Source organism: Coregonus lavaretus (genome assembly GCF_964263955.1).
Source record: "Coregonus lavaretus genome assembly, chromosome: 19".
Classification (NCBI taxonomy): Eukaryota; Metazoa; Chordata; class Actinopteri; order Salmoniformes; family Salmonidae; genus Coregonus; species Coregonus lavaretus.
The window spans coordinates 11,352,617-11,374,791 of NC_140006.1; the positions used below are offsets into that span (position 1 = coordinate 11,352,617).

A 22,175-nucleotide genomic window follows, 5' to 3' on the forward strand; every position below is an offset into this window, starting at 1 on the left:
GTTATGAAGTAAAATGGAAAAGGTCAAATGAATGTGTGCACTGCAGGACATTACTGAAAAATCATTGGCCAACAAGTCCACCATTCTCTTCAGCAACCAATCATTGTACCCACCTGTCAATCTGCTCCAATCATGGCCGACCAGAGTGCATGTGAGTATCGCTATGGCAATGACATGAAACTGGAAAGAAAAAGTAGTGGGACAAACAAAAATGGGGTGAAAAGGGAAATCAACAAAACACAGGAGGAAAAAAGCAAAGTGACAAAACCCACAAACATCCAAGCAAGTGTTTATTAATTCAATTAAAAAAGAATGATTAGCAAAATGATGTGAATAAATGTGAGCAAACTGATAAATCAATCAAGCCAAGCTGAACGTTCAAATCAATTGTTTTAGCAGTTCCGTGAGACTTAAAGACAGAGTTGAGTGAGTTATTTTCCATACTAAGGGAAAATGTGCACCACCATCTATAGAAAATGTATTTTCAGATCATTTAAAATATTGATTGTATGTACTTTAAAAATAGTCTCAGGAACCCATTCACTCTAGCTTTGGGAGTAAATAATGCATATCACATGCATTTTTCAAAGCTGTGCAGAAAGTACTTAGACACTTTTAAAATGTTTCTACTACTTACCCCTCTCTTCTTCTCCAAACCTGGATAAAGCACTATGGATGGGACTGGGGTGCAGGGCAGGGGCTGGAAACAAGGCTGGTAGGACTGGGTGGCTAGACTACATAGGTCCGGGGCGGAATTTAGGGCTGGCGTGTTAGGCAAGGGTTAGGGGATGGGGCTGGGGGATAGGACAAGAGGATCGGGGATAGGACTGGGGTTGAAGTTAAGGTTAGGCTTAGGGATGTGGATATGTCTGGCGCTGGATCAGGCGTAGGGCCAGTAGTATAGGACTGGGACATGGAACAAGGTTTGAGTGTGATACCTTACCTCTCGAAGCTGCTGTTGGACCTTGTCGATGATTCGTAGCCAGTTCTCCCTAGCCCTCACGGACGGGTCCACCGGCTCCTTGGGCTCCTCATCTACTGGAGGACTACAAGGAAGAGAGCAGGTCTGAGAACAACTCCATATCTGGGGCTGAAATGGCCCCCTATATAGTGCACTACTTTTGAACATTTGTACATTTTTCTACATTTTAGTAATTTAGTAGATGCTCTTATCCAGAGCGACTTACAGTTAGTGCATTCATCTTAAGGTACACTATATATACAAAAGTATGTGGACACCCCTTCAAATTAGTGGATTCGGCTATTTCAGCCACACCCGTTGCTGACAGGTGTATACAACCGAGCACACAGCCATGCAATCTCTATAGACAAACATTGGCAGTAGAATGGCCTTACTGAAGAGCTCAGTGATTTTCACTATGGCACAGTCATAGGATGGCACCTTTCCAACAAGTCAGTTCGTCAAATTTCTGCCCTGCTGGAGATGCCCCAGTCAACTGTAAGTGCTGTTATTGTGAAGTGGAAATATCTAGGAGTAACAACGGCTCAGCCGCGAAGTGGTAGGCCACACAAGCTCACAGAACGGGACCGCCGAGTGTTGAAGCGCGTAGCGCATACAAATTGTCTGTCCTCAGTTGCAACACTCACTACCTAGTTCCAAACTGCCTCTGGAAGCATCGTCAGCACAAGAACTGTTCGTCGGAAGCTTCATAAAATGGGTTTCCAATGTTCCAACATCTAGTGGAAAGCCTTCCCAGAAGAGTGGAGGCTGTTATAGCAGCGAAGGGGGGACCAACTCTATATTAACGCCCATGATTTTGGAATGAGATGTTCGACAAGCAGGTGTCCACATACTTTTGGTTATGTAGTGTAGTTAGGTGAGACAGCAACATATCACAGTCATAGTAAGTACATTCTATCCTCAATAAAGCAGCTATCAGCAGTCAGTGCTAGTAAGAAAAGACAAGTGCAAGTGTTATTGCAGGAAAGGCACGTTTCTTCAAATGTGTTTTTAAGGGGGAAGGAGGGGGGGGGGGGGTTCTGTGGGATGAATCAAGATACTTGGTGCACTGAAAGGGAATAAGGGGGTCATTTCAGACGCACCCCCATGTGCTTTTTCACAGTCCACCCAATATGGTGGCCCAATAAACAAAGCCCCTGTTGCGCCTGTATAACAGAAAAGCTTGAAGATTTGAGATTTGGGAGGGGGGTTTACCTCTCAGGGAGGGGCTCCTCCTCCTCCTCTACGGGGGTGGGGGGGCAACTCTCGTCATACTGTTGGTCCTCATCTTCCATGGGGTGTTTCTCCTCTGTCGGGGTGGGGGTCCTAATTTTTGGGGGAAGGGGTTTGTCTCCCTCTAGGAGGAGTTGGTCCGCTGGCAGGGGGGGTTTGGCATCAGGGCCCTCTGATTGGGTGGTTGTAGGGGCAGGGGGCTGGGCCTGAGAGGCAGAGGCAGTGGAGGGGGTCGGCTGAGAGGGGGGGCCAGTGGTTGTGGACTGGGGCCCATGGGGGGGAGGGGTGGCAATGGCGGGGTGAGATGGGGGGATGGAGGAAGCAGACTGGGGCTGGGGTTGGGAGGCTGGGGGGTGAGCCTGGGCAGGTTGGGCAGTAGGGACTCCAGATGACAGGAAAGAGGAGGCCAGGCCTGTTACTGCTGCTGAGAAGGGCTTGGCCATGGAGAAGAAGGACTGGGCTGGGGCAAGGGCTGGGGCAGGGGCTGGCTGAGGCTGAGACTGGGCTTGAGGGGCCTGGGTGGGTGGCTGACCCGGGGGCTGTCCAACTGGAGCCATGCCTGGAGGGTGGGCCTGATTTGGGGCATGGCTGGGCGGTTGGCCAGGTGGCGCCTGCTGTTGATGCAGAGAGGGCTGTTTCTCCAGGGGGGGTCTAGAAGCACCTGGGACGTCCAGTGTGGGGGGTGCCGTGCTGGTGGGGGTGGGGGTGTAGGGGACCTCCATATCCTCACTGTGGGTCCCATCCAGATGGTAATCCTCATCGTCATATATGTGCCCCTCCTTTCCTTCATACGCTCCCTCTTCCTCATACAGACCCCCGTCATCCTCCTCATAGAGGGCCCCCTCCTCGCCCCCGTCCTTACTGTAGTCCCCCCCATCGCTGTACGCCCCCTGGGTCTCGTCGGGGTCCCAGTCGGGAGAACCTTTGCTGTAGCTGACAGAGGAGTGGCAGGAGTGGTAGGAGTCATTCTCATCGTAAGGGTCTCTCTCTCTGTATTCCGGGCCGTACTCCTCCTCACTCAACTGGCTGCTGCAGTGACTCAACTCTGCCGACGACGCATAGCTTCCCGTCGGACTGGAGAGGAAGGGGGAGCAAGACAGGGAAACAAAGATAAATGGGGGGAGAGAGAGAAGAGAGAAAGGGGGAAGGATAAAAAGAATAGGAAGCAGTAACCAACATGGCGGGACAGACAGAGACAATGTCCAGAGCATCCCTGAGCAATAGTAAAACACCTGACTGTGAAGGTAAAACTGATGGTTAATCAATGAGAGTTAATGGCGACAGCAGAGTGTCAGACAGAGAGAGAAATACAATTAGGGAAATAGAGAGAGAGAGAGAAGAGAGAGAAAGAAATAGAGCAGAACAGAAAGGTGACAAGTGAAAAAGAACAAGCATCCTCACAGGGAACAAACACAGGAGGAGTATGTACAGTATACGCCATGATGAATGAGGCTATTAAAGAAAGAATGGAGAGAGGGAGAGAGAGAGAGGGAGAGGGGGTGAGCAGAGAAGAGAGAAAGGTAAAGGAAAGGATACAGACACACTCACACACTCACTGGCCGTGTCCGAATACCCATACTTGCATTCTAAATAGTAGGCTTTTTGGGTATCCGAAAATGGAGCGTTTTATAGTTCAATCTAATACAGGCTTGACTGAATGGACAACAAAGATGGAATGAAATATGACATTTTATAAAATTGTTTGGGGAATGGCCTCGTCTCCGAGGCAAGATCCTTGGAGCCAGATGTGATGGCAGGTAGCTCTATACTCCGAGTCGATATTCACGTAATAATAAGGAATTTCCCTCGACCACAATTTTGGGAAAACAAACATTCTTTCCAATTGACCCCCAATGTAAAAGAGCCAACTTCGTTGTCAAGGTTTTGTTATACAGAAATAACAAAACATGCCGAAAAGCTGCTGTGTTGATCAATGTACATGTAACCAGGTAAAAAATCCCGACCGAAAGTCGCAATGCTCCCACGTAGGGAAATGGAGGCAGTGAGAAGAGCCCTGTGGCTTCAGGCTATTTGCCGTGAGAGAGTGGGAAATGTGGGAACCCAATGTCGAAGTAGACTACATGTAGCTATGTGTGTGGAAAACATTTAAAATCACAGGTAAGACATTTAACTTGTGTAGTCCATTTGTAACTCCACTCACTACCTATAGCTGTATAGTTTGTTTGTGTTGTTGGTCTTGGCTAGCTTAATGTTCTGGTCGGTAGCTAGCTAGCACTCACGTGGCTGCAAGCACGTCATGAAAAGGGGCATGAGGGAAGCCCTACAATATTACGTTTTTCTGAGTAGTGAGAATGGTAGGGAGCAGGCAATGTTGAAAAGGAATCTTTAGACATGCACTTTTCTTGAATGTAGTTTTGTAATTGATTAAAACGAGCAGACAAGAAAATTGCGTTTGAAACAGGTCAAGATTTTGCTGTGAGCCAATGGAGTAACATACAGTAGGTAACCACAGGTTGTTTTCCCCACACAGGGTGGGGCCGCGATGTTCTATCTAATACCGACTGGGACTATGAGGGGATGCTGGCATCAAAACCCCCCTGCTGGCGGAAAGGAGTTCCAATGACGGGCCCTAAGGTTATTATAGCTGGTGGTTGTGGGGAGGTGGATGGTTGGCGAAAATTGTTGCTGAAAAACAGCAAGTGAGAGAACAAGGGTAAGTTGACATATAAATACATCCAAAGATTTATGCCCATTGGTTGAGAGAGAGGAATGTGATAATTGCAAAAGTGAGCCCGTAGGTTAAACAGCAAGTGTGAGGAATGTACATTATTGTTCCGTGCTTATAGGCTATAAGGTAAATAGGTGAATGACATTCCTCACATGGCTAACAGGAAAGAGGAGAAGAAACAAGACGCTATGCTGATGATGATACGTTTGTGTTTATACCCACTATGCTCTTAGAATAGGAAACAATGTCAATTATGTTATGCTAACTGGATGAAGTTAAACAAGCATTCAGACCCGCCTTCCTGATTGAACTTTTGTGAACTACATTCTGTGACATTTCGAAATGTTGTATGCTTTAAATGCCATGATGTCATACTCATTTCGGCTTTTCATCTAGTGGAATTCGCTGCACATTCTTGAGGAAGAGAATTGTATTTCACACCCACGTGTGTTCGACAACAGCTGATAATCAGAATAGGGGACGCGGTCCAGACGGCATCCCTAGCCGTGTCCTCAGAGCATGCACAGACCAGCTGGCTGGAGTGTTTACGGACTTATTCAATCTCTCCCTATCCCAGTCTGCTATCCCCACTTGCTTCAAGATGTCCACCATTGTTCCTATACCCAAGAAAGCAAAGGTAACTGAACTAAATGACTATCGCCCCGTGGCACTCACTTCTGTCATCATGAAGTGCTTTGAGAGGCTAGGTAAGGATCATATCACCTTACCTGACACCCTAGACCCACTTCAATTAGCTAACTGCCCCAATAGATCCACAGACGAGGCAATCACCATTGCACTGCACACTGCCCTATCCCATCTGGACAAGAGGAATACCTATGTAAGAATGCTGTTCATTGACTATAGCTCAGCATTCAACACCATAGTACCCTCCAAGCTCATCATTAAGCTCGGGGGCCCTGGGTCTGAACCCCGCCCTGTGCAACTGGGTCCTGGACTTCCTGACGGGCTGCCCCCAGGTGGTGAAGGTAGGAAACAACACATCCACTTCGCTGATCCTCAACACAGGGGTCCCACAAGGATGCGTGCTCAGCCCCCTCCTGTACTCCCTGTTCACCCATGACTACGTGGCCACGCACGCCTCCAACTCAATCATCAAGTTTGCAGACGACACAACAGTAGTAGGCCTGATTACCAACAATGACAAAACAGCCTACAGAGTGGAGGTGAAGGCCCTGGGAGTGTGGTGCCAGGAAAATAACCTCTCCCTCAATGTCGACAAAACAAAGGAGATGATCGTGGACTTCAGGAAACAGCAGAGGGAGCACGCCCCTATCCACATTGACAGGACCGCTGTGGAGCAGGTGGAAAGCTTCAAGTTCCTCGGCGTACACATCACTGACGATCTGAAATGGTCCACCCACACAGACAGTGTGGTGATGAAGGCGCAACAGCGCCTCTTCAACCTCAGGAGGCTGAAGAAATTTGTCCTCGCACCTAAAACCCTCACAAACTTTTACAGATGCACAATTGAGAGCATCCTGTCGGGCTGTATCACCGCCTGGTACGGCAACTGCACCGCCCGCAACCGCAGGGCTCTCCAGAGGGTGGTGCGGTCTGCCCAACGCATCACCGGGGGCAAACTACCTGCCCTCCAGGACACCTACAGCACCCGATGTCACAGGAAGGCCAAAAAGATCATCAAGGACATCAACCACCCGAGCCAATGCCTGTTCACCCCACTATCATCCAGAAGGCGAGGTCAGTACAGGTGCATCAAAGCTGGGATCGAGAGACTGAAAAACAGCTTCTATCTCATCAGACTGTTAAATAGCCATCACTAGGTGGCTTCCACCCGGTTACGTAACCCTGCACCTTAGAGGCTGCTGCCCCATATACATAGACTTGAAATCACTGGCCACTTTAATAATGGAACACTAGTCACTAATAATGTTTACATATTTTTGCTTTACTCATCTCATATGTATATGCTGCATTCTATTATACTGTATTTTAGTCTATGCCACGCTGACATTGCTCATCCTAATATTTCTATATTCCTTAATTCCATTCTTTTACTTTTAGGTTGTGTGTATTGTGTGAATTGTTAGATATACTGCACTGTTGGAGCTAGGAACACAAGCATTTTGCTACACCTGCAATAACATCTGCTAAATATGTGTATGTGACCAATACAATTTGATTTGATTTGATGCCTTCTCAGTATGGAGTAGTATGTTGATATTTGTTGCTTAATGCATACGTTTGTCCTAAACAGTATGCTCTAAATAGTATGTAGTACGATTAGTACACATTATTTAGTTTAGGAAAGTAGTAGGCAAGCCACATTTCAGACACACACACACACACACACACACACACACACACACACACACACACACACACACACTATTGACCATGAGATTGTTTGTTGAATAATGCATGAAGAAGCAGCGAGAGAGGGACAGGCCAGGGAACCCAGTCAGGGAACCCAGTCAGGGAACCCAGTCAGGGAACCCAGGCAGGGAACCCAGTCAGGGAACCCAGGCAGGGAACCCAGGCAGGGGAGTGTGTCTTTTCCTCAGCCAAAGGGGAACAGGCCTACAAGGCAAGCACTGAGCTGAAGCAGGAGATCAGGCAGCAAACAAATAGACGGGAGTAGGACAACACCCACCTAATGGCCCTCTGGTGGTAGTCGAGGGGGTCACAGCTGTTGGAGGGGGGGTAGAAGGAGGGGCGGTTCTGTTGGTCTCTGATGGGGTACTGGTGGACGGAGGCGTTGGGCTGGGACGTGGTGTAGTAGGGAGGAGGGATGCCGTTACTGGTCTCACTGCGATAGTCACTGTCTCTGTCATCCACAGCACTGTCTGGGTCCTCATCTGGAGGGGAGGGGAGTGGGGGGGAGGGGAGGGGAACACATTCAATAAATGATCATTAAATTAATCAGGGCCCTGGTTATCCTCGAGGAACAGTGACACGGGATGGAGGGACAACTCCCTTGGGGCAGGAAGAAACCTTGAGAGGAACCAGACTATTGAGAATAGCTGGTCAATGAACAGTGTGGAGGTCTGCAACACTGACTCTTTCTATTCTCTCCCTCTCAGGGACTAACTTAGACCTGAAAGTGAAAGTGAAGCTGTCACTCTTGAGAGAATGGGTATAGGAGAGAGTGGGTGAGACTAAAGCTACATTTACATTGTGGAGATTTGGGACTGTCGTTCACACAGATAGTCTAGACTCATCTCATTTGGACTGGTTCAGATGATGTCTGTTGTGTTCACATTTTAAAACATTGGAACCTGTTCACACAGGAATCTGACTAAATCTTGCCCGGTTACACTGCCAGTTTGTATTTATTTAACATTTATTTTAACAGGGAAATCCCATTTAGACCAAGGCCTCTTTTGCAAGGGAGCCCTGCATGTACATAAATTATACAACATTTACAATTTTTTAAAAATAAAAACATCCAATATTTACAAGAAATGTAAGCAATCACATTCCTCAAGACATATGTTCTCCATCAACAACTTCAACTGGCCTAGAGGTAACAGAGCATCAAGGTGCAGAGAGATCTGCAGATCATTCCATACATGGGGCACAAAAAAACTGAATGCAGATTTACCTAATTTCGTAGAGATCAACGGGACCTCTAGAGTTAGCCATCCCTGTGTTCTGGTAAATCATATGTCTGTCATTTAAAAATGAAGGTATGGCGGAAGTTTATGCAAGAGGGTTTTATAAACAAAAAGAGAGCAGTGTATAAAAGTGCGCTGTGGTAAACTGCATCTACTGGTTTCAGTGTAGTGGCAGCTGCATTCATATATATTGTGTCACCGTAGTCTAGCACTGTTAGGAAAGTTGACTGAATTATCTGATTTCTGCTGTTTAGGGAGAGGCATGATCTATTTCTAAAGAAGAAGCCTATTTTTATTCTCAACTGCTTAACTAACTCATCCATATGCTTTTTAAAAGATAACCTTTCATCAATCCAGATGCCCAGATATTTATAAGGACACGATCAATGTGGGCACCATCCAATGTACATATGCGTAAATCCTCAGATACATTTTTAAGTGAATTTGAAAACATCATGTACTTTGTTTTACCTGCATTAAGTACCAATTGCACTTCAACAATGGCTTTCTGCAAAGCAACAAAGGCAGATTGCAGCGCCAAAAAAGCCTGGTCAACCTTACAGTGTCATCTACATATAGGTGTATGTTATTTTTCTTTTTGCAGATAGACCAATATTATTTATATTGACAGTAAAAAGTACAGGACCTAAAATACACACCTGTGGGATACCTTTCGTAATATCAAGGAAACTCGACTTAACACCATCAAAAAATACACAGTGTCCTGTCTGTCTTGTAGTGTTTAATCCAATTACATTAAGCCTGATTCAGGGCAATTTCAGACAACCTTTGAATTAGTAAAGAGTGGACGACAGTTATGAATGCTTTATACAAGTCAATGAATACAGCAGCACAGTGTTTCTTCCTAGTGAAAAAATGTACCACATCATTTAAAACCAGTGATTCTGCCGAGATGGTGCTATGCCCTGGTCTGAAGTTCTCCTGATGTACATTTAGAATAGATTTGGAAGTTAAGAAATACTGTATCTTAGCTGAGCATTAATCAAGAATTCAAACATGTTATCTAGGCAAGAAAGTTTAGAAATAGGATGATAATTATTAAGGTCACAAGGGTCACCACCTTTGTAAAGGGGGAGAACATGGGCCGCTTTCCAGACCAGTGGTCTGACTAAACTAGACTAACTAAAGGGTCAGTTAAACCACTATTTCTTTCACATAAGAAGCCTCCAGAGATAAAATGCTAATTAACTGTATCACGTATCTAACATTGTTCAGTAATGATGCCAGTGTCAGACAGAACGTGCTTAGGCAGGAAATGGGTGGAATTTCCACGCTTCAGTGCATTAACTATTTTCCTAAATGTAGCTGCATCATTAGCAGAGTCTGAAATAGAATTTAGAAAGTAGCTTGATTTAGCCTTCTTAATTGAGGAAGTGCATCTATTTCTCATTTGCCTGAAAAGCTGACAATCAGCTATCGAGTCAGTTTTTCTAGCCCAGGATTGATTTCTCATTATAATAAGGTCAGAAAGCTCTGAAGAGAACAAATGATTTATTCCTTTTTAACTCTAAGGCGTTTAAAGGGGGGCATGTCAGTCCGCCAGAGAGACAAAGATACATTTATTTATTTATTTAGTTCACCTTTATTTAACCAGGTAAGCCAGTTGAGAACAAGTTCTCATTTACAACTGCGATCTGGCCAAGATAAAGCAAAGCAGTGCGATAAAAACAACAACAACACAGAGTTACATATGGAATAAACAAAAACGTACATTCAATAACACAATAGACAATAGAAAATCTATATACAGTGTGTGCAAATGTAGTAAGTTATGGAGGTAAGGCAATAAATAGGCCATAGTGCAAAATAATTACAATTTAGTATTAACACTGGAGTGATAGATGTGCAGAAGATGATGTGCAAATAGAGATACTGGGGTGCAAATGAGCAAAATAAATAACAATGTAAATAACAATATGGGGATGAGGTAGTTGGGTGGGCTAATTACAGATGGGCTGTGTACAGGTACAGTGATCAGTAAGCTGCTCTGACAACTGATGCTTAAAGTTAATGAGGGAGATAAGTGTCTCCAGCTTCAGAGATTTTTGTAGTTCGTTCCAGTCATTTGCAGCAGAGAACTGGAAGGAATGGCGGCCAAAGGAGGTGTTGGCTTTGGGGATGACCAGTGAGATATACCTGCTGGAGCGCATACTACGGGTGGGTGTTGCTATGGTGACCAATGAGCTAAGATAAGGCGGGGATTTGCCTAGAAGTGATTTATAGATGACCTGGAGCCAGTGGGTTTGGCGACGAATATGTAGTGAGGGCCAGCCAACGAGAGCGTACAGGTCACAATGGTGGGTAGTATATGGGGCTTTGGTGACAAAACGGATGGCACTGTGATAGACTACATCCAATTTGCTGAGTAGAGTGTTGGAAGCTATTTTGTAAATGACATCGCCGAAGTCAAGGATCGGTAGTATAGTCAGTTTTACGAGGGCATGTTTAGCAGCATGAGTGAAGGAGGCTTTGTTGCGAAACAGGAAGCCGATTCTAGATGTAACTTTGGATTGGAGATGCTTAATGTGAGTCTGGAAGGAGAGTCTACGGTCTAACCAGACACCTAGGTATTTGTAGTTATCCACATATTCTAAGTCAGACCCGCCAAGAGTAGTGATTCTAGTCGGGCGGGCGGGTGCAAGCAGCGTTCGATTGAAGAGCATGCATTTAGTTTTACTAGCGTTTAAGAGCAGTTGGAGGCCACGGAAGGGGTGTTGTATGGCATTGAAGCTCGTTTGGAGGTTTGTTAACACAGTGTCCAATGAAAGGCCAGATGTGTACAAAATGGTGTCGTCTGCGTAGAGGTGGATCAGAGAGTCAACAGCAGCAAGAGCAACATCATTGATATACACAGAGAATAGAGTCAGCCCGAGAATTGAACCCTGTGGCACCCCCATAGAGACTGCCAGAGGTCCAGACAACAGGCCCTCCGATTTTACACATTGAACTCTATCAGAAAAGTAGTTGGTGAACCAGGCGAGGCAGTCAGTTGAGAAACCAAGGCTATTTAGTCTGCCAATAAGAATGCAGTGATTGACAGAGTCAAAAGCCTTGGCCAGGTCGATGAAGAAGGCTGCACAGTACTGTCTTTTATCAATCGCGGTTATTATATCGTTTAGGACCTTGAGCGTGGCTGAGGTGCACCCATGACTAGCTCGGAAACCAGATTGCATAGCGGAGAAGGTACGGTGGGATTCCAAGTGGTCGGTGATCTGTTTGTTAACTTGGCTTTCAAATACTTTCGAAAGGCAGGGTAGGATGGATATAGGTTTGTAACAGTTTGGATCTAGAGTGTCACCCCCTTTGAAGAGGGGGATGACCGCGGCAGCTTTCCAATCTCTGGGGATCTCAGACGATATGAAAGAGAGAGGTTGAACAGGCTAGTAATAGGGGTTGCAACAATTTCGGCGGCTAATTTTAGAAAGAAAGGGTCCAGATTGTCTAGCCCAGCTGATTTGTAGGGGTCCAGATTTTGCAGCTCTTTCAGCGGGGGGGCATGGGCAAGTTGCAGCGGAGGGTGCAGAGCTGGTGGCCGGGGTAGGGGTAGCCAGGTGGAAAGCATGGCCAGCCGTAGCAAAATGCTTATTGAAATTCTCGATTATCGTAGATTTATCGGTGGTGACAGTGTTTCCTAGCCTCAGTGCAGTGGGTAGCTGGGAGGAGGTGTTTTTACTCTCCATGGACTTTACAGTGTCCCACAACGTTTTGGAGTTAGTGCCACAGGATGCAAATTTCTGTTTGAAAAAGCTAGCCTTTGCTTTCCTAACTGATTGTGTATATTGGTTCCTGACTTCCCTGAAAAGTTGCATATCGCATCTTATAGTTGCATATGATAAGACTTCCAAGGCTAATTCAGGGTCAGGTATGCAACTGACAAAGGAAAGCTCAGAGCAATACTCTACCCTTGGGGAGAGACCATTTTCAAATGCATTTTCATAATTACACGAGGATCAGTGTTTTTCTGCTTTGTATCTCTAATACAGGCAATAGGACAGTGATCACTAATTGCATTAGCAAAGACACCATTTGACAAGTTCTTGTGCAGTTTGTCAGAATAAGATCAAAAAGGGGTTTAGGTGGTGGGCATGGCAGGGGGTGTGGCAATGGTCATGGTCGGCCCGTCGGCTAAATTGTAGATAATTTTTGTTGTTGCATTTTAAAGCACATTTCTTGCAATTTACACATTTTGCCATGGAGCTGAGAGAAAATGTTGCACTTTTTCTATGACATTTTGACATGGCTAATGCTGTGTTCTTTTGCTCAAACTCAATACTGCTAAATTCATTGTTTTGGGAATTTCAATTCTCCCTGATTGTCTAGCTTTTATTTGGTGATTGCTAGTTCTCAAAGATTATATTATAAAAAAATATATAAAAATCTCCATGATCTTTTCTACATACTTTATATCTGGTTTTAGTCGTTTAAGTTTACAGTGAAAGCGTTTTTCCATCCCAAAAATATATATATTTTTTTTACACTGTTTGGACTTAGGCGACCCAAAAAAATGCTTAGGTGGCCCGCTCCAAATAATTACAAAGCCAGTCTCCAGACCTTAATCCCATAGAAAATCTGTGGAGGGAGCTGAAGGTTCGAGTTGCCAAACGTCAGGCTCGAAACCTTTATGACTTGGAGAAGATCTGCAAAGAGGAGTGGGACAAAATCCCTCCTGAGATGTGTCCAAACCTGGTGGCCAACTACAAGAAACGTCTGACCTCTGTGATTGCCTGCAAGGGTTTTGCCACCAACTACTAAGTCATGTTTGCAGAGGGGTTAAATACTTATTTCCCTCATTAAAATGCAAATCAATTTATAACATTTTTGACATGTGTTTTTCTGGATTTTTTTGTTGTTATTCTGGCTCTCACTGTTCAAAGAAACCTACCATTAAAATTATAGACTGATCATGTCTTTGTCAGTGGGCAAACGTACAAAATCAGCAGGGGATCAAATAATTTTTTCCCTCACTGTAGAGAACTTCATTACTTTATTGTCCCACAGAGTAATATATTTTTTTAATGCTGCAGAATCATGATCAAAACCACTCAATCACAGTGCCCACTCATTCACAGTGCCCACTCATTCACAGTGGCTATCCCAGCTAATGTGGACCATCTTAACACCAACCATAGAACTCCCATTGAGCTCATCTCTCCAGGTCACCCAGAGTGCCATCATATAAATAATAATCTAGTTCCGTCACGACTCTCTACTCCACATCATTTACATTCTATAATCTCAATTTCTAGGTGTAAAATGGGGTTATAGGCTGCCATAGATCAGAGACTATAGGGTCCCAGTGGGATGGGGTAGGGGAGTTGAGCAGAACCAAATCACCCTCAGTGCAAACCTTAATCTATTCATCATTAATAATAATAATAATAATAATAATAATAATAATTGTTCAAAACCCTGACAAAACCTGCTAGAGCCATAACACCTATCTCTAGAGCGTTTTTAATCCATCTCGTCTTGCTGTATAAACAGAAGAGGCATACTTATCTTTTCCCACACAAGAGAGTGGGTTGGAGGTTATTCTGGAGGAGTTTTGCAATATGGTATTTTAGTTATGCAGCAAAGGTAATCAGGATAGCGGTTCTCTTTCCTTCATAATCCCATGTGGCGCTCCCTCCCTCCCAACGCTCCTTCCCTCCCACTCCCTCTACTACACTCCAGGAAGTGAATGGAGGTGGATTAGCAACACTGCAGGGGTGAGTGGGATTCTGATGGAGGAACCATGCTTATATAAGAGCATCAGCTAGATGAGCAAGAGAGAGTAATAGAGACAGAGGGTGTGATAAAGGGAGACTTCACAATTTGTCAACTTCATATTCATCCTCTTCAGCACCACCCCAACATCAACATACTGTATGTGAAAATGGTGCGTTTTTGTTTTGTAGTTAAAAAGATAGCGGAAGATAAGGGTTTCCAATTACATCATCGGTGTGCATCGTGTGATTTTGACCAATTGTGAGTAGGCATTGCCTACTAATTGGTTGATGCGCCATTTTCACATATGTTGATGTTGGAGTGGTGCTGGAGATGATGAATATGAAGTTGACATTTTTTGAAATTTCCCTTTGAGGGTACTCACTTTGTTGGTCTCCCCACAGACTCCAGTTACCTACAAAGAAACAGAACGTTTTGAGAAGGATTCTATCTTAATTACGAAACATTAGGAATATGACAATATCAACGTCATTTCATGGGTTTCAGAACACTTTAATTGAACTGTTTACACCATGGGTCCCCAATTACATTTAGCCGTGGGCTGAATTTTCCTTGAGCAGATGGTCGGGGGGGCCGGAACATAGTTATAAATAATTTGTACAATGCAAATTGACCGCAAGAATCCCAAACAGATATAGTATTTGACAAAAACAGAATAATTTCTAACCTTGATTACATTGGGATAAGATCACATATGCAACTGTATTTATGAGTGGGAATACTTGGGAACAGCTTTCCTAAATTAAAGTCAATTTGAGCTCATTTCCTGGTGATTCTACAGTCTTATGTCCAAGAACTAAAATGATAGGCCGCCTATTGGGGATCCCGGGTTTATGCTGGGTGTCTTACTACTGATATTGTATGTGCTGCAAGGGAACTTTTGGGTAAAGAGTGCCATGCATTGTTATTGTTATGGAATATTTTGGTGCCTACATGGAGGCTAGTTTGCTGAGCTCTCTGTGTGTGTTTGTGTGCATGTATGTGTGTGTGTGTGTGTGTGTGTACGCAGGAAGACTCAGTGGGGCTTGTCTGTCTGTGAGATGGGTCATAGGCAGACAGGAAGAGCCATAGCCCCAGTGTCTGCCTCCTCTCCCTGAGAGCTGTGTCAGCACGCCCAGTAAATTCTGACACCACCAGAAACTCTGCATCCAGTGCCTCTGTATATCTGATACTCATATTGATGTTTCACTTTATCAATGTGGATACACACTGACATGCAAACACACACAAACACACACAGGAAATAGGCATGCACGCACGCGCACAAACACACACATAAACAAACTCTTGTGCAATCCAAATACCTCTCACTGAACTGACAGGGCGATATCAAATAGTTGACTCTCATTGGTTAATCCCTAACACATGTCTATCAGACAAGCCCAGTGATTGGTGGATTACTCACAGCACTGTGTCACTGGGACAGGAAGTGGTCGCTCCTGGTCTTCTTGGTATGAGTACTGGTTAGTTATCTGAAATACATACACATTTGTATTTGTATTTATTATGGATCCCCATTCCTGGGGTCCAGCAAAAATTAAGGCAGTTCATACAATTTTAAAAACATTACAATACATTCACAGATTTCACAACACACTGTGTGCCCTCAGGCCCCTACTCCACCACTACCACATATCTACAGTACAAAATCCATGTGTACGTGTGTGTATGGTGGGTATGTTATCATGTGTGTGTATGCATGTGTCTGTGCCTATGTTTGTGTTGCTTCACAGTCCCCGCTGTTCAATAAGGTGTTTTTTTATCTGTTTTTTAAATCTCATTTTACTACTTGCATCAGTTACTTGATGTGGAATAGAGTTCCATGTAGTCATGGCTCTATGTAGTATTGTGCGCCTCCCATAGTCTGTTCTGGACTTGGGGACTGTGAAGAGACCTCTGGTGGCATGTCTTGTGGAGTATGCATGGGCGCCAGTAGTTCAAACAGACAGCTCGGTGCATTCAACATGTCAATACCTCTCATAAATACAAGTAGTGAAGTCACATATTTTTAATATTAGCTCTCTGTGTACATCCAAGGGCTAGCTGTGCTGCCCTGTTCTGAGCCAATTGCAAATTTCCTAAGTCCTTTTTTGTGGCACCTGACCACACGACTGAACAGTAGTCCAGGTGTGACAAAACTAGGGCCTGTGGGACCTGCCATGTTGATAGTGCTGTTAAGAAGGTAGAGCAGCGCTTTATTATGGACAGATTTCTCCCCATCTTAGCTTCTGTTGTATCAATATGTTTTGACCATGACAGTTTACAATCCAGGGTTACTCCAAGCAGTTTAGTCACCTCAACTTGCTCAATTTCCACATTATTTATTACAAGATTTAGCTGAGGTTTAGGGTTTAGTGAATGATTTGTCCCAAATACAATGCGTTTAGTTTTATAAATATTTAGGACTAACTTATTCCTTGCCACCCACTCTGAAACTAACTGCAACTCTTTGTTAAGTGTTGCAGTCATTTCAGTCACTGTAGCAGCTGACATGTATAGTGTTGTCATCTGCATACATAGACACTCTGGCTTTACTCAAAGCCAGTGGCATGTCATTAGTAAAGATTGAAAAAAGTAATGGGCCTAGACAGCTGCCCTGGGGAATTCCTGATTCTACCTGGATTATGTTGGAGAGGCTTCCATTAAACACATAAGTCATTCTACTGTGCAGAGCCCGAGGTGTACCAGTAATGCTTCCCAACTCTAACCACATGTACTCCTCTCCCACCGGAGACCTGGGTTCAATCCCTGTTCCAATTCTTCAAGCTATTTGTCCCACATGCCTGTATCCTCTGTCATTTTAAATCTGTCTCAATAAAGTGAAAATACGTAAAGAGAGTGGGAAAACTCAGTCTACTGTATAATAGAGGGTGATCCATAAATATGTGTTCGACAACAGCTTACGTCCTGATCTCTCATGGCGTTGAGTTGCTCCAGTTTTTTGGCCCAATAGCGTGCCTCCTCCTCAGGGATATCTGAAAACAAATATATATATTCACACAGCTGACCAGCACACACACACATAGGCATGTCCCCTCGCGACACACATCTGTAATGCCGCTAAGATGTTTATAATCTAATTCACACACACACACACACACACACACACACACACACACACACACACACACACGGCTAGCAGTTACCATTAAGCTTTCCACCAAGCTTTCACTTGGATAGCTTTTATACACTAATAGATGATTAGTAGTTAGCCTATCACACCCATTCCCCTCAAAATGATTCTTGCCAATGACATTGAGTGTGACTTTTCAGCCAGAACCCCACTTGACGGGTGCTCAGTCAGACAGACAGACAGGATCAGATCACCAGTATTGACCAGGGGATGGGAGGCAGTGTAAAACGACACCTAATCAATGCTAGGAGAACACAGCCTGAAGTTAAAGGGAAAGACACAAGCAGCCAATCAGTGTGTTTCTATGGGGACACATGGAATCTAATAAAACTGGTTAAGGGTGAGTTTCCCAAAAACATAAAGTACATATTATGATTATTGTTCATTCATTGCCTACAAATGGACTTAAGATGATTTTAGTGCTGAAAATAATCTTTATGTTTTTGGGAAACGGACCCTAACCCAGTTAACATTTACATTTATATTTTAGTCATTTAGCAGAGACACTCTTATCCAGAGCGACTTACAGTTAGTGAGTGCATACATTATTTTTTTATTCTTCATAACCCCTGTGGGAATCGAACCCACAACCCTGGCATTGCAAACGCCATGCTCTACCAACTGAGCTACATCCCTAAAGATCAGAATGCATGTTTAGGTGTGATTATGTTTACTGTAAGATGCTTCTGTGGCATGCCTGTGTATGTGGATTGTGGACATGTGTACAAATATGATTAGACACATTGCTGTATTTCAAGTCGTTTTTGGGGTATAAATTGCAGTCAATTAAGTATATTCATTACTTCATTCATTAAATTGTTCGTCTGTCCATTCATTAATTCATTTCCTTGTTTGTTCAGTTGTCCATCCATTCATCCATCCATCCATCCATCCATCCATCCATCCATCCATCCATCCATCCATCCATCCATCCATCCATCCATCCATCCGTTAGTTTGTTAATTCTTTCATTGATTCTCTCTCTCTCTCACTCACCCAGCGGCAGTTCAAAGCGTGTGTCCAGCAGCAGCTGGTGTAAGGTGGGGTCTTTGGTTCCACAGATATCGTTGTCCGCCATGATGACCTGGGAGTCCAGGGTCAACCACTCCCCCGGACTCTCCTACACATAGAAATAGAATGCATAGACCTGATATACCATTCATTATCATTGTTAGTTTGTTATTTAGATCCCAATTGTTATACTGCATACAAAAACATTAGTCAGGTCCCAGATCTGTTCGTGCTGTCTTACCAACTCTTCTACGGTCATTGTCACAAAGAGTTCGTAAAACAGCACAAACAGATCTGGGATCAGGCTAACAAAACATCATGTCTGTCCCTGGATCTTTCTGTGGGGACTCATTCAGTGAGTCATTCTGATTATTCATTCCACTCATTCTAATTCCATGGCTGGTATAATTCATTATCCCAAGGAGTTGCCTTGCCCTGGCTTAGGGAGACATGCTCACATAGTCACTTGGCATACTAAGTAGTATGCTAGTGTAAGTATTGGGGGGTGTAGTGTACCACGTTTGATTGGTGGATGCTGTGCAGGGGGATCCAAACGGTTCCCACCATGGTGTCCCATATTAAGCCTTTATTCCACACCTCCACCGTCAGCCCCAGGTCCAGCCTGTTGATCTCACTAGAGAGAGAGAGAGAGAGAGAGAGAGAGAGAGAGAGAGAGAGAGAGAGAGAGAGAGAGAGAGAGAGAGAGAGAGAGAGAGAGAGAGAGAGAGAGAGAGAGAGAGAGAGAGCGCATTCGGAAAGGAAAGAGAGAAAAGACAGCACAGAGGAGAGAATAGAAAGGGGAAAGATAGCAGGAGAGAGAATGGTGAGGAGAGATACACTTCTGTGTGTGTCAGGAGGACAGGAATAAACTGAGTGGAAGAAGAGAGGGAGGGGGAAGAGGGGATGAGGAGAAATTAGATTGAACAGAGACATAAACAGAGTCAAACAATAGCCCAGAGTGGGACATAAAAATGTGCTGTGTGATTGTAAAGATTCATCTCACACACAGCGTTGTTAACACACACACACACACACACACACACACACACACACACACACACACACACCAGACCTGGCGCCAGGATAAAGTGACTAAGGGGGCAATTTAAATCGGTGAGGGGGAACAATTTTGGGGGGTTCTTGCATTGGAATATATATTGAATTCTGCTTATATCACACTATACCACAATAAACAAAGTTCAAATGCCGAGACTCCAAAACCATTGATTGAGTGCTTTTGAAGTGGCAGGTTGGCGCGAAATCTCCGCTGCGCTGTATCAGCACAATGGACAGTGCCTTACACACTAAAGCAAGGCTGTTTTGTGGATGAATATAGGCTACAAGTTCGATAGGGTAATTCACCTATTACAAACACCCTATGTGAATGCAGCCATACACACAGCTGTCTAACAAAAATAATGCAAACTAAATGCTGAAAGTAGTAGCCTAGTTTTTCATGCATGCAAAACAAATACTGAATACTAGTTTGCATTAGAATTCCCACACAACTGCGAATGCGAATGAATTAATGTGAACAGAACAAAACAGCAGTAACAAGTAGGCCTAGTAAACTAAATATCAGATCGATAAAGGCATGACACCATCTATATTTAGGCTAGTTACTGTAGTGTCGAGTCAATGCTGGTAATTATTACTGAACCTTGATCATAAGTTTTATTCATATCACAAGATTTCAGCATAAGTTTACGGGTGTCATGATCCCCCCCGGAGAGCAGCGTTTCCCAGATTGTAATGGCCGCTCTAACCTCTTCTTCGTTTAAACCCAGTATATATAATCTTCCCCAAAATATGGGTGGCTCCCTCTACTGTCCAATCCCCTGTCTTCTCTGGGGCATCACCCTAAAAACGGCTCTCTTTGACACTAAATAAACATCCTCTCAGATTCCACTTAAAAACATTAACAAAGTCATAATCTTCATATACTACATTACATTAACAGTAAACAAATGCAGTAAACAAAAGACGAATGGAGATCCAAATAACCAAAACATAGCCTACAGCTTACTACAGAACTTTCGACATGGGGAAAAAAATGCCGGATCTGCAGTAACCGAGTATTCCAGCCACTCTCTTCCTATGAACCAGTTGCTATTAAATTAACATTTTTGGACAGAAAACCTGCAGCTAGCGTATGATTCTATGCTAACCTGGGCTGGCTCCTCTGTTCCAAGATCTTCAGGAACAGTCAGAGGTGGAGGGGGCTGTGGAGCCATTATCCTGGCGGTGCTTGTGGAAGGGTGGGTAGGCTCTGCACACGCGGAGCTAGCTGGAGCTCAGCAGTATCATCGCTGCTGGACTTGGCGGTGGCCTCGGTGGTTTGATGCTGCTGCTGCTCCTCGCTCTCCATTTCTGATATCCATCGTGGCAGTGGCAGATTAGCTGGTTCGAATTAGGCTAATAACACTAATGCTTTTTACAGCTAGCAGCTTGAACGGTAAACTTGACCCCGCCCTTATAAATCAAAATCAAATATTACAGGCGAAGGCGTATCACATTATTTTTTCCCGCTTTTTAAGGAAACCCAAGTCATACCTAACCACCTCAGTGGCTTTCCATAGCCCCCCTATACACACTGCGGCACGCTCTGTCCATTGTGCTGACACACACACACACACACACACAGGTGGTACACCGCTGTCTTCATACTAATTACTTATGGGTCTGATGGTAACAAAAAGAAAACATGTCTCTATAAGAGAGAGCCTGGGAGGAATCTAACAAACAGCCTTTACAAGACAACAGGGAGTTATTAAACAGAGAAATATGGGGGGGGGGAGACAAGAAAGTGAGCGAGAACGAGAGAGGAGAGCAGGGAACAGAAGACAAAGCATGTGTTTAACTGTATATGTGTGTCTGTGAGAGAGAGAAGTGCCATCTAGAGAGTAGAGGGAGGGGGGGGAGAGAGGGAGGTGGAGATTGTATTCAGCGCCTGGAGGGAAAGAGTGGGAACTTTAATTTAAAAAGAGGGAGGCAGGATTTCCAGTCTGGGTAGTGACTTTTAAGTGCCATTTTGATTAGTGTCCGTAACTGAGGGAGGGGACTGGGAGCCATTACAAAGGGATAGGAGTCTTACATAACACCTTCCGTGGTGCAACACTATTACAATGCCCAACGCCTAGCACCATCACACTACAGGCAGCCCAACGGACGCTAATCTGCAGTCAGCCAGCCAGCCTGCTGCCGCATGCTACACGTTTCATAACCCACTAGTGAGCACAATACACACCAGTCAAACTAGTATACACTCACTGGCACACTACACACCAGACAAACTAATACTCACTGGTAGTGATGGGGGGAAAACTTGTATACAGTTGCATATTACGATATTATATCGATATTTGACTCCAAGTATTGACTTGTAAAATATTTGCAACTGTAGACAGCGTTAGCTAGCGCTAGTTGGTTGTACATGCGCCAAAACTCCGGTATTTTTCATCCTATAGCTTGTTCTCCATCATTCTTTTTAAATAGTGAGCCAACATGTTTTCAGCACTTTTATTTCCCTGACTGATCAAAACGTGTTTTCTCATGCTCTCACTTGTCTCTCTACAGCAGACATATAGTGAGCAATATGTTTGGAACATCAAATCGCAATACAATCGCAGTATGAAAACGCAACACATATAGAATTCAGAGAATCGTAAGACTCGTTATACATATCGTATCGGCACCTAAGTATCGTGATAATATCTTATCGAGAGTTCCCTGGCAATTCCCAGCCCTAATGTAGTACACCCTCACTGGCACAATACACACCAGTCAAGCTAGTATACACTC

General features: G+C 44.3%; 1 protein-coding gene across 1 annotated transcript in view; it reads right to left on the reverse strand.

Moving 5' to 3' along the window:
• LOC311147040 (protein unc-13 homolog A-like) overlaps window positions 1-22,175 on the reverse strand; it is a gene marked incomplete at both ends in the record, with an annotated part of 87,038 nt that overhangs the window by 20,679 nt on the left and 44,184 nt on the right. The window contains 8 exons of the mRNA XM_084183647.1: window positions 944-1,046; window positions 2,177-3,268; window positions 7,519-7,723; window positions 14,595-14,624; window positions 15,636-15,702; window positions 17,135-17,205; window positions 18,360-18,483; window positions 18,891-19,008. Of these exons, the coding sequence (XP_084039773.1) occupies window positions 944-1,046; window positions 2,177-3,268; window positions 7,519-7,723; window positions 14,595-14,624; window positions 15,636-15,702; window positions 17,135-17,205; window positions 18,360-18,483; window positions 18,891-19,008 (1,810 nt within the window). The remainder of the gene's footprint in view (window positions 1-943; window positions 1,047-2,176; window positions 3,269-7,518; window positions 7,724-14,594; window positions 14,625-15,635; window positions 15,703-17,134; window positions 17,206-18,359; window positions 18,484-18,890; window positions 19,009-22,175) is intronic.